Below are 13120 nucleotides of genomic sequence, written 5' to 3'. Positions count from 1 at the left end.
ATTTGATGTGTAACATATTTTGCTGGAAAATATTTTCATTATAGTGGAGTATTTTTTAACCTACTAAAGTTAAAGAATTTTTTTAGACAAACTTCCATTTTAAGGTTTGTCCTAGAAAAAAGAGAAGCTTTGTGAAAAGCTTGGAATGAAAGAAAAAAAACCTCTCATTATTACATTTTCAGCCAGCTCTATTCACAATGATTTCCAGAGAAAGTTTGCTCACTTTACAAGTAAAAGCTGCTTTTTCTAACTGCCAGCCCTACAAACCAGAACTGCAATCAGCAGGTTCTTCCTGGATCATACATCTTGAATAAAGTCCCATTGTCAGACATTACTACATCTGTGCAGCTCCCCTATCTTCAGTTGGGTTATACAGATAAACTTGGAGCAGGAGACTTGACATGATAATTGGAATTTAATTAACAGTCTGTAGGTGATGCATGAACCAGGATAGAATTCAGCTCCTGTTCTCAACTAGGTAGGCTCTGAAGAGTTAACATTAATTTTGACCCCTGAAGTAAACAGATCTGACCAATTAAACAAAGATCTGTTGAATAAGGAAGTAGCCAAGAAGTGTGGTTTTTACTCACGAAAGCTTATGCCCAAATAAATCTGTTAGTCTTTAAGGTGCCACCAGACTCCTTGTTGTTTTTGTAGATACAGACTAACACGGCTACCCCCTGATACTTGACATTTTGTATAGGTACATTTTAGAGTACAACAACAAAAAAGAAGACAGAAGGGGGAGCATAAGGATCCTACACAGTGGTCTGATGGAAGCATGAGCATGTTTCATTATGCAGGGGTATGTGACTAGAGGAGCAGAGTTTTGTGAGAAAATTGAAGAAACAGAAATCCAGCTCTACTGGTATTTCACCATGGCCATTTGCTGCAGCTGCTTTAGCATCAGGGCCATAGGGAGTGTCAGATAAAATGACTGCATAAATGAGATATAGAGAAGGCATTTTGACCTGAATACTGGATAAATACCGGTAAATAAACCACTTGATTCTGAAAAATAGGTACAAGGGGTTGCACTTTGTATGTCAACTAGATTGAAAGTGGGCTTGGAAAGAGTTTAAAGCACAAACCCACACATCTTGTGTGTGTATTAGAGGTGCACCTTAGACAATCATAGACATAGCACTGGTCTGTTACAGGTACCCCCAGATGGCCCTAAAATCTGAACCTGACATCCAATGGTGGTAACTTCTTACCCTATTAACACAATCCATAAGCCAGGACAATGGTTTAATAAACCCAAACCAGGCCTCAATAATACTCATATGAACTCTATGCATACAGAGCCACACAGAACCCCATTTCAGCTAATAAGAAATCTCTCTATATAGTACTCATTGCATGATAGGGACCCAAGCCACTGAAACCAAACACAAAGCAAATGATTTCTCACAGCCAGAGGTTAAAACATTAAGGCACTCTTGGAGTCCTCTTCTTCAGATATACAGCTTTGAGCTAATTTCCTTCCAAGCAGCCTGTTTCCCTAGCACAATGCTATACAAGAAAATATATTCTCTATATTAATACCACTCCAAACAAATAGTCCCAGCCTTTCCTTTTTATACACCTTGAATGACCAATCATCTTCACCTGAGACCAGTCTCATTCTTGCCACCTGACTGACTTGTTCCTGTTGCCCATATGTCATTATGTATCCATATGTTGTCTCGTCTTATACTTACTGTGACAGATATGGCAATTCCCTGCAATATCCTGGACAAGCCTTACTGAGTTAAGTTAAACCTCACTGATTTAAGTTTAAATATCTTAGTAGTTCATTGTATTAAAAATGCAAATGTTTATATATTGCTGTGGGATTGTATGTAACTTCTTTAAGGGGAAGACAGGACTAATGTAAAGCTTGGGAAGTGTTATGAGCTTCAAAAGGACTCTCTTGAAACAACAGACCAGACAAGATTTAGGGCTAGTCAACCCTTTTTTCACACCCCTGAGCGAGAAAGTTGCAGCGCTGTAAATTGCCAGTGTAGACAAGTTTTTAGTTGAGTGCATCTCCTAGGAAGTACTTGGGAGGAAGGGGATGCAAAGCTGTACCTTTTGAGGAGAATCCCATTGTCTGGCTGAAACAACAAGGAGTCCTTGGTGGCACTCTCTGCATATCAAAGACTCCAATTGGATAAAGGAGTGACTCAGATTCATGGGGGGTGCTTGTTCTGAGCCAAGGCCATTGTGAATTTGTAACCACAGGAAAATCTCTTGGTGGGGTTTGAAGGATTGACTCCTACCAGAGGCCTTGCTAGAGTTGGGGTAATCTCTGGTAAGTTTATTAGCAGGTGGGTAGCTTCTTTTATTGTTTTTAATATATTTTCTCTGTAATGCTTTTAAATTGAGAATGTGCTTCCTTAGAAAGAGCTGTGTAGTAATTTAACTAAGCAATTATACTGTTTACCATCTCAGAGGGAAAAAAATAAAGCAGGCCTTACTTGTCTGACTTTGCTGGGGAACTGTGCATCCTGGAAAAATCCCAGTCAAGAAGTAGAGATACACAGGTCATCACACAAGAGAGAAGATGGCTGTGGAGCCTAGAGTTGATGGCCAGTATGGATGGATGGCCATTCTTATGTTCTTATAATGTCAGCAGATAATATCAATGTTTATTTTTAAGCATTTTTATCTATTTACATTTTCACAATTTGGGAAAATTATGGAGGGTCAGACAATAATTATTTAAGAACAGTAGACAATGAAATTCAAAAAGTTACAGCTTTATTATTATTAAAACACAAATTGTCAACATCACGTCAAAATATAAAAAGTAAATAATATCCTTAAATCAAACTCTTAAGTTCTCAAGCAGTGGGTTTTTTTAAATTTGCCTATCTGTAAATTTTCATTATTATCAATAACAATATGTTTTGTTGGTTTGTGTGTGTACAGTGAAATCAATGTTTACTGATATTTACCAATAAAAATCAAATCCTACCAAGCCTATTCAGACTGCAGCATTTGATTTTTTTGTTTGTTTGTGGCCTAAAGAAAGCGAGAAGTGTGGAGAATGCAAGCACAGTATGTGGGGTCACCAGAATTTTGTTTGCCTCTTAAGTGTTTGTTAAAAACACAGATGTTGCTGTTTTTTTCTCAAGCTCAGAAGCATGCAGGTGACTAGAGACTGAAATCATTTCTGAAAGAAGTTCATAGGAGACGTGTGTTTTAAAGTAGAGAACTTTAACTTATGTTGGAACCATGCATTTAAATACATGTAACAGCAATAAATGAGGGTTACCATATTCAAACATTTAAAAAAGAGGACACTCCACAGGGCCCCGCCCCAATCCCACCCTTCTCCGCCCCCATTCCAACCCCTTCCCCAAAGTCCCTGCCCCAACTCTGCCCCCTCCTCTGAGCACCCCGCATTCCCCCTCCTCCCTCCCACTCTGATCTTGGTTGGGGGTTGCTAAGTGCTTCCCTGCTCCCCACTCGCCCTGCAGCCTCTGTGCCCTTGCCTGCCCTAATCCCCCTCACCCTGCAGCCTCTGTGCCCCCTGCTCCCCACTCGCCCTGCAGCCTCTGTGCCCCCTGCCGCCTCTACACACACACACACCCCGCTGCCTGCCCTGCTCCCCCTGCTTGCCGGGCAGAGGGAGAAATGCAGGCTCCACGTGGAATCAAACACTGTCCCGCTGCTCTGTGGGGGTAGGAGGGAGCGGGGGAGGGGGAGGGACTCTGGCTGCTAGAGGCCCTAGTGGCTGCGAGTGGCTTTCAATCAGGCCAGGCGTCCAATCAGCCGCGCTGCACTCCGCATGAGGGGAAGGGGGAAATCCCGGACATTTCTACTTGATTAGAAATCTCCCCCCGGATGGCCATTTAACACTGAAAAAGCCGGACACGTCCGGGGAAACCCGGATGGATGGTAACCCTACAATAAAGTGGGGGAAGTTTGTGATCTGATCTACACTACAGACAGGGCCGGCTTTAGAAAGAGCGGGGCCCAATTCCTGGGGTGGGGCTTGCAGCAAGCCCCGCCCCCAGGAATCGGGCCGCGTTCCGGCCGGAGCTCCGGCCAGGGTTGCAGGGCTTGGGTCTGGCCCGGAGCTGAGCTGAGGGGGCTGGAGCCGAGCCGAGCCAAGCCATGGGGGCCGGGCCGGAGCCGAGCCGCCGGGGCCGAGCCGGGTCAGAGCCGCTGAGGCCGGGGGTGCTCAGCCGGGGGGCCAGGCCTGGCCCCAGGGGCCGGACCCGAGCTGAGCCGGGCCCGAGCCGGGTCAGAGCCACTGAGGCTGGGGGTGCTCGGCCGGTGGGCCAGGCCTCGCCGCAGGGGCCAGGCTGGAGCCGGGCCGAGCCGAGCCGTGGGGGCCGAGCCACGCCGCGGGGGCCAGACCGGGCCGGAGCCGAGCCGGGTCAGAGCCGCTGAGGCCGGGGGTGCTCGGCTGGGGCCAGGCTGGCGCACTCGGCCAGAACTGGGGCCAGAGTGAGCTGCCTGGCCGGGGCTGGACTGGGCCATGCTGCGCCTCCCCCGAGCCCTTCTCACGCCCCCCGCCACCCTACCTTACCTGGTGCTGCCAGCCTGCCTGCCCGCCCCTGCTTCTTTTCAGACTTCCCGCGAACCTCTGATTCATGGGAAGCAGGGGAGGGGGAGGAGCAGGGGGCGGAGCATGCAGAGGAGGGGAGGAGGGAGAAGTGAGCTGGGGGCGGGGTGGAGAGCTGCGGCATGGGGCCTGATTCAGCCAAATCAGCTGAATCGGCCTAAAGCCGGCCCTGACTACAGACCTATATTGGGATAGCTATGTCACTCAGGGGTGTGAAAAATCCACACCTCTGAGTAACCAATTTAACCCTTTCCTTCTCTGTGTGGACTGCTCTTTGCCCCGGTGTACAGAATCTTCATTAAAACAATACAGATGCAACGTTTTAAGTGTAGACATGCCCTGTATAAGGCCTGGTAGACTTACTACTTAGCAGCTTTTGTTATGCGTGAGTTAAATTATGCGTGAGTACTCCAAATACTATTTACAATGTTTTTGTGTGTGCTAAGATTTGTTACTAAGGAATTGTATGCCACTCACTCTTTGCTGATTGCAAATTGTAACAGCTGAATTCCATTAACGCTTTCTGAACAGGCATAACTCTGACTTGTGCTGCAGTACAGAGTGAAGCTGAAGTACAGGAAAAGTGGGAATGTAAGAGAGTTAAACATGACGTTGCCTCAGCACCCTCTCCCTGCTATTGCAATTGGAGTATGTCTACATGGACAATAATAAAATGCCTGTTGGTCCATGTTAGCTGACTCAGGCTGTAAATTGCAGTGTAGCTGTTCACGCTGGGACTGGAGCCCAGGTTCTGGGACCTTACACTTCAGTCTAATCACTGGCAGAAAGGAGGAGGAGGATGCAAACTCATTGCTGGCTAAATCGGGTTGGTTTGGAAGTGTAACTCCCGTGGTACCCCCCTCCCACAAATATAAATAACCCCCCGTGTGGGTGCTGCTTTAGGAGGGGGTGAGCCAACAGGTCCGTGCACGGTGCACCAGCGTGTCTGCACATGTGGCCAAGCATAGGTGCCTGTTTCCCGCTTCCTCAAGCCGCGAGCAGCCGCCCGGACCAGCCGGGAGGGGCCGATCCCCGGGACGCTCCACACTGGGCTGCAGATCGCCCCCCGGGGACTGTCCCTTTAAGAGCGGGGCGGGCTCGGGCTCGCGGCGCTGCCGGGTGTAGTCCCGGCCCCTTCCCGCGCTGGGGGTCCCGGCCGGGGCGAGTCCTGTCCCGGTCCCGTCTTCTCTCGCTGGGTAAGAGCTGCGCGGGGCCCCGCTCCCTGCCCGCGGCCACGTGGGGCTGTGGCGGGGCTAAGGGGGCAGGAGAAGCTGCTCCGCGCCGCCTCCCAACTTCCACCAAGTGCGCGGGGGAAGCGGGGCTCGGCAGCCCCGGAGCAGGAGCCCGCTCCCCTGCCCCAGGCAGCGTCGGGAGGCGGGGTGAAGTGGGGCAGCGTTAACGCCCCCCACCCCGGGCTCTGGCTTTGCCCCCGATCCCCGCAGCCGGGCCGGGTGGCGGGGGGTACAAGGGCCCTGTTCTCGGCCGCTTCCTGTGTCCGCGGAGCAGATGGGGCCACGTCCCGTCCCGCCCTGCTGGGGCTGATGGCTGAGCTAGTTTAGTTCCCTCCCTCCGAAATTTGCCTTGCCTCTCCCAGCTGCCTGCGTCCCCTCAGCCTTAGGTGAAGCCGCGCTGGGTGCTCCTCCCCCAAGAGCCCATCGCGGCAGCTTCTGGGCTTGCCAGCGTGTTACCAACCAGTCCTATGGGGCTAAACTCCCCATGGCTATGGGCCTTGCCTAGGGCCGTGAGTCTCAAACTTTTGTACTGGTGACCCCCTTCACATAGCAAGCCTCTGAGTGTGACCCCCCCCCTTATAAATTAAAAACACTTTTCAATATATTTAACACCATTATAAATGCTGGAGGCAAAGCGAGGTTTGGTGTGGTGGCTGACCGCTTGTGACACCCCCTCCCACCTCGTGTAATAGTCTTATGACCCCTTGAGGGGTCCTGACCCCCGTTTGAAAACCCCTGGCCTAGGGAGAGTCACATTCTATTCCTGGCTCTGCCATTGGCCTGCTGGATGATCTTGGGCAAGTTGCTTCCCTCGCTGTGCCTCACTTTCCCCTTCTGTAAAATGGGACTAATGGTACTGACTTCCTTTGAAATTTAGGGCTTAATGTTAACACCTGTGTAACTGCTAGCAAAGTAGAATGACTAATTGCATTTTGCATTCAAATTACATGCATCCGAAGAAGTTGGCTGTAGTCCACGAAAGCTTATGCTCTAATAAATTTGTTAGTCTCTAAGGTGCCACAAGTACTCCTGTTCTTCTTTTTATGGGTGTATCAGTGGTTTTCAACCTGTGGTCCATGCAACTCTGGTTGGGCTTGCAAACTAGGTCTAACATTTCAAGCACAGTCTGCACCTCCTTTTGTAGGGGTTTGCAAATGAAAAAAGGTTGAAAACCAGTGGTATAGATGACCACACAAGGTGAAGGGGGCAAGGGAGAATTTATCCCACATTGGTCTTTCCCTCTTCTCCCACCCCCATAATGTGGAAGGCTGTATGTGCTTCCCCCATGGCACTCCTGGTCCCAGCTAGTGCATAAATGTGGTGATTCCCTCCCCATTACATCACTACATAGTTGCATCACAAGTTGTGTTTCCTAGTCCTTGTGTTGATGTGAGCCAACCCACCTCTGCCTTTCGCTTCTCTGCAATTTCATCCCATTGCTCCTAATTACACAGTCGGTATGGCCTATTGGATCATGTACTGGCCTAGGACTTAGGCACAGAACTCAGGTCTCCTGGCTTTGCCCTTGGCCTGCTGGATGACCTTGGGCAAGTTGCTTTGCCTCTCTGTGCCTTTGTTTCCCCATCTATAAAATGGGAATAATGATACTGATCTCCTTTGTAAGGCACTTTGAGACCTACTGATGAAAGGTCCTATAGAAGAACTAGGTATTATTATCCTAAGCAAGCCTTCTCCTTTGATTACACCCTTTACATTTCTGGAGATCTCTCTGTTTTCTGGTTAGATCGAGGGGATGCACCAAGGTGGCTGTTCTACCTCATTGTTATATCTGGCATATAGCTGATCTGCCACTGCTAGCAGCAAATATCTCCAGTGCCCAGTGATGAGACACTACATGGGGAGGGTTCTAAGTTACTACAGAGAATTCTTTCTCAATGTCTGGTTGGTAGGTCTTGCCCACATGCTCAGAGTCTAACTGATCACCATATTTGGGGTCAGGAAGGAATTTTCCCCTGGGTCAGATTGGCAGAGATTCTGTGGGGGTTTCACTTTCCTCTGCAGTAGGGTGACCAGATGTCCCGATTTTATAGGGACAGTCCCGTTATTTGGGGCTTTGTCTTATATAGGCTCCTATTACCCTCTACCTCCTGTCCTGATTTTTCACACTTGTTGTCTGGTCACTCTACTCTGCAGCATGGGGTACAGTCATTTGCTGAAACAACAAGGAGTCTGGTGGCACCTTAAAGACTAACAGATTTTAAGGTGCCACCAGACTCCTTGTTGTTTTTGTAGATACAGACTAACACGGCTACCCCCCGATACTTGACAGTCATTTGCTGGTTTAACTTAGTGTAAATGGTGGATTCTCTGTAACTTGAAGTCTTTTAAATCATGATTTGAGGACTGCAGTAACTCAGTCAGAGTTCAGGGGCCTATTACAGGAGTGGGCGGGTGAGGTTCTGTGGCCTGCGATGTACAGGAGGTCAGACTAGATGATCATGATGGTCCCTTCTGGCCTTAAAGTCTATACCAACTGCCCCTAAAATCTGTAGTGACATGCTGTGTGTACAATCCCCATGTATCTTGTTGCGGCTGGAAGATGCTGTGTTTATAAGCTTCTTCTAGCCAGGCTCTGCAGAGGCAATAGGGCTTCACTGTGTGCTCATGTCCCCTTTCAGAGCATCCTTTCTCGTCATCACGGCTGCCTTGTGATGCTGCTAGTGCCTGCCTGCCTGGCAAGTCAAAACATGCTCCGGCCCCAGTGGACTAACAGCAGAAGATGGCAGAGCTGCCGGAGGTTGGGGAGGCTTTGGGGGAGGGCAGTTTGGTGACTGCCACACTTGAGAGCTGCCGCCTTGCAGGCAACAGGCTGAACCTAGATGTGTACCCTGATGGCTGTCGCCAGTTCCTCGAGCTGTTTGAGAAACGAAGGGAAGAGGTGGCCCAGGTGGAATTCCTGCGGCTGAACTGCAATGAGGCCCTCATAGACTCCACGCTGAGCAGCCTTCCTGTCCTGAAGTGCCTGAAGTCCCTGGTGCTCAAAGGTAAGACATGGAAAAGCATCCCTGCACATTCGTCTGGGCTTGGCTCTTTCCATCTGCTCCTACAGGATGGATGCGCTTTATGGTTTCCATTGTGCACTAGCGCCCCTTGCAGCGGCTTTGGGTCCGTTAGCCTTACGGGGAGCAACATGCAGATTCAGCAAGATCCAGCACAGGGGCTGTTATTCTCATCCTTTGTTTCCACAGCTGCTGGGGACCAATTTCCTCACTTGATTCAGTCTGACAGGTGCAGCCTTTTATTTGACTGTCACTTGAATGGAGACTGGTTGGATCTTTAGTTGTGGAGAGTCTGATTTAAATTATTTTTGGTGATTATTTCCCCTCCTCCCCCTTATGAGATGTAATGATTCCTTTCACTGCATTTCCTTCTGCTGTAGCTTTCTGAACAGACTCCTCGTCCTGTGCCCTGCAGCACAGGCTGGGAACCTGGTTCGAGAATGAACAGCAAAGAAACTAACTTATCAGGAGCACAAAAAGTATTGGAGTGGATATGCCTATGACTTGTAGCCCATGCATGATGACATTCAATAAATACCTGTTGACCATTGTATTGCTTCTTTGGCTTCCCCGTTTGCTAGGAGGCTGTGAATATGAATAGTGTGTCTTTAGTAATCTTGGAAAAATGTTGAACCCCCCCAGTTTTTTGGGGGGAACTGTATGTGCATGTCAGAGAGGAAGGATGGTCCAGTGGCTGGGACACTAACCTGAGAGTCAGGAGACCTGGTTCATTTCCCCTGCTCCACCAGAATGCGACCTTAGGCAAGTATCTCTGGCCCAGAGTCACAAAGGTATTTGAAATCACGGGAAGTTAGAAGTCTAAATACCTTTGTGAATTTGGGTCTCAGTTTTCCCATCTGTAGAATGGGCATATTAATACTTCCCTACTTCCATAGATTTATGTTGTGAAGTGCTCAGATACTCTGAGTATCCTGAAAAAAGTAGAAAAACTTGGTTCGCTAAGAATTCCTTATTTAAGCCCTACTATTTGCTAATCCAGGGTTTCTCAAATATTAATGTTTCTTCTATTGTACAACAAAAAATCCTGTGGTATTCTCTAATGTAAGCATTTAAAATTGCACTGCAGGAGGGTGGTGAGTAGGAGGGAGGGAGGATATTGGTACATTTCTGGAAGTGTGAATTTAAATCATGTGGCTGCCACATCTTTTTTTTTTTTTTTTCCCCTCTCCCACATGAGTCACTTGTCCTGGTAGTCTCAAGCAAGCCAGAAATCCTTTGAATATGCTGGATTTGTTATTTGGAGCACAGCTCCCATCAAACCTAGACTTGTTGAAGTTAGAGATGGGGAAAGCTATTAGACCATGCAGTCCCCCTCCCTGCCAGTACAGGTTATCACCGATGTGCTGCTGTCCAGGCTAGTTTTAAATGTCCCAAGCAGTGAAACTTCTATCATTTCCCTTGGGGAAACTGTGCCACAGCCAAATATGCTTCCCTCTCAGGGAAATGTCCCCATCTTCAGCTAAAATTGCCTCTTTCATAAGTGTATCCTATAACTCCTAATTCTCCCTTCTCCCACTGTGTATCAGATAAATCTCTCCTCTCCTCCTCGGCTGATAAAACACCAAAATTTTAGGTGTCCAACATCCAGGGGTCAGATTGGACCAAAAAAAGAATGACTGCTGAAACAGACCCCTCATACATACAGTGCAGATGCCCTGCTCCACAGAATTCCACCCCCCGCCCCATACAGAGCCCTCCACAATTGATACAGCCCATTTTACAGATGGAAAGACTGAGACACAGAGAGGTGAAGTCATACAGGTGACTCACCCACCCAGTGACAGTGCTGGGAATAGAACCCAGGTCTCCTGAGCCACACTTTAGTGCACTAGCCCTTAGGCCATGTATACATTTTGCTCTTGTAATCCGCGTGCACGCACCAATCCCTCCAGCCCACTGTTAACATTGTCCAAACTTCCAGTTTGCCATGCTGTCGATTTCAGAGCGAGCTGTATATGCCTATCTGATGCTAGTTTAGCAGAATCCATGTAACATGGACTCCTTTTTCTCTGTTTTTCCGTGCCCCCAGGTGGGCATGCCCAGGATGAATTCGGTGCTTGTCAGCAGGGTTCCCTGACAACCTTGCCACAAGATTTTGGGAGTCTGCTATGTCTCACTCATCTGGATCTCAGCTTTAATAGCTTCTCCAGGTTGCCCAGCTGCGTCACTGACCTTGCCAGCCTCCGTGTGCTCTTGGTGTGCCACAACAGCTTGGTGGAGCTGCCCGAAGACTTTGGCCAGCTCAGTAAGCTGACTTTCTTCTCTGCCATGAAAAACCAGCTCCGGGATCTACCACGGAGCATCGGGGAGCTGGCCGCACTGCAGAGACTGGACCTGTCTGAAAACGCCCTGCAATCACTTCCCAACGAGATTGGGAGTCTGTATAACTGCATGGAGCTGGATCTCTCAGGGAATCAATTGATGGGCGTCCCTGATTCACTTGGTAAGAGGTGCACCCAGAAGAAAGAGAGAATGAACATTCCTAGCTCCTGACATGGAATGGGTGGGTTTTAGGGAGTCTTTGAAGAGGAAGACACGTAAAACCTAGCCTTTAAATGGGATTTGGTGTCTGTCACTGCCCCGCTTGCTTCATCACCCCCAAGCTGGGCTGTGGTATCTCTTACACGACTTGCTAGGAGCAGGATATTGTCTAGATGGAGCCCTGTCAATTTAGTCAGTGAGCAAACCGGGCACTTTGATGATTCAGAAGACTCTGGGCCAGATCCTGAGTTGTTATAAATCAGGATAACGCCATTGCCTTCAAACTGACCTACACCAGCTGAGGATCCAGCCCTTTGGCAGCTAGGGCACTGGCTCCTGGCAGGATCCCAGCTTCTCTGCAGTTGCTGATGTGAGGCAACACACTGAGGGCTAATTATATTGATGGGTTGTTCGGTTTTAAATGACATCTGTGTTGAGTCCAGACCAATCCAGAAAGCCGTTCAGTGCTGGACTCTGAGATCTCAAACCTGTATTCTGAATGGGCCTATTTCCACAGCTTTGATTTTTGCATTACTATGCCCAGGTTTCTGCCGTGGTTGTTATATTGCCGTAGCATCTAGAAGCCCCAGGCTTGGACCAGAGTCCCATTGAGCTAGGCTCTGTACAAACAGAACAAAAGGACAGTCCCTGTTCCAAAGAACTTACTGCTGTCCCAACCTGCTAATTCTCTGAACCCACGAGCTTTGTGCCTCTCTCATGATTGATTTGTGTCTGTGTTTGGGGGTCTGGTGCAGGCAGGCTGGGGTGGTGCTCTGGGTGCTTGCTGAGGGGAATTGGGGATGGATGTGTATGTTGGGGGTTGTTAGAATCACTACTCATGTATTTACTGAGTTGGGGGGGGGGCAATTTTTCTTCTTGTTCTAACTTGCAGCCAATTTGCGGTCTCTGCAGCAGCTGCGTCTTCACAGCAATCTCCTGGTGACTGTCCCCGCATCCCTTGCCAGCCTTCCCAACTTGTCCAGGCTTGACTTGCAGAACAACTGGCTCCGCTCCATCCCCCCCGAGATCCAGCGCTCTCCCTTCGTGCACCTGCGGGGCAATCCGCTAGGAGAACCTGAGATCCCCCTGCAATCTGGTAATTGCGTCTCTGGCTTGACTGCATCTCAGACAGCTGCTCCCAGGCTCTAGCAAGTGTCACAAGCTGGTGTGTGAATGTGATTGTTGGAGATGAGGGGGCGAAAATGGACCATTATTGATATGGCATCATTGCAGGTGTATTTTGCACTGCACAGACACACAGAAGAGTGAGCGCCTCGCTCAAAGAGTTTACAATCTAAGTTAGATGTGGGTTTCATTGTACTAGAGGGTGTATAAGGGAGAGGACGGTGTGACAATGTGGTTCTGGCGGAACCCAACTGAGAGCGCCAACTCAGGACAAATTGCTAAAACAGGGCAGTTGCAGCCCAAGGCTGGGGTGTTTTCCACCTCTAAGGCAAACCAAACCAGCCAGACTAAGGGAACTTCAGTCTCACCCCACTGGCTAACTGCAAGTCTCTCAAGCAATCTCCTTAGACACTCCAGTTTCCCAGTATAACCACCAGTGCCACTCGTACGGGGACAAATGGTTATGAAAACCAGTACCCAAGTAACAGAAAAAGGTTCTCCTGATCCCAAAGGACCAAGCCCCAGACCCAGGTCAATATACAAATCAGATCTTTCCCACAAATCACGCTGTTGCCAATCCTTTAGAATCTAAAATCTAAAGGTTTATTTATAAAAGGAAAAAGATAGAGATGAGAGTTAGAATTGGTTAAATGGAATCAATTACATACAGTAATGGCACA

The 13120-nt window shown here is 48.7% G+C and overlaps 1 protein-coding gene across 5 annotated transcripts in view; it reads left to right on the top strand.

Annotated features, from left to right (window-relative positions):
* The first annotated feature begins 5666 nt into the window (after window positions 1-5666).
* The window catches only part of PIDD1 (p53-induced death domain protein 1), a 44048-nt gene continuing 36594 nt past the window's right edge, over window positions 5667-13120 (top strand). For all 5 annotated transcript variants that reach the window (XR_008444945.1, XR_008444946.1, XM_054028696.1 and 2 more), the window contains exons 1-4: window positions 5667-5757; window positions 8433-8798; window positions 10864-11277; window positions 12208-12411. Coding sequence is in view for 3 of the 5 variants with exons in the window: in XM_054028696.1 (XP_053884671.1) it covers window positions 8534-8798; window positions 10864-11277; window positions 12208-12411 (883 nt within the window). In the remaining 2 variants the exon portion in view is untranslated. The remainder of the gene's footprint in view (window positions 5758-8432; window positions 8799-10863; window positions 11278-12207; window positions 12412-13120) is intronic.

Source organism: Malaclemys terrapin, chromosome 4 (assembly GCF_027887155.1).
Source record: "Malaclemys terrapin pileata isolate rMalTer1 chromosome 4, rMalTer1.hap1, whole genome shotgun sequence".
Lineage (NCBI taxonomy): Eukaryota > Metazoa > Chordata > Testudines > Emydidae > Malaclemys > Malaclemys terrapin.
This window is presented reverse-complemented; position numbering and strand designations above follow the sequence as displayed.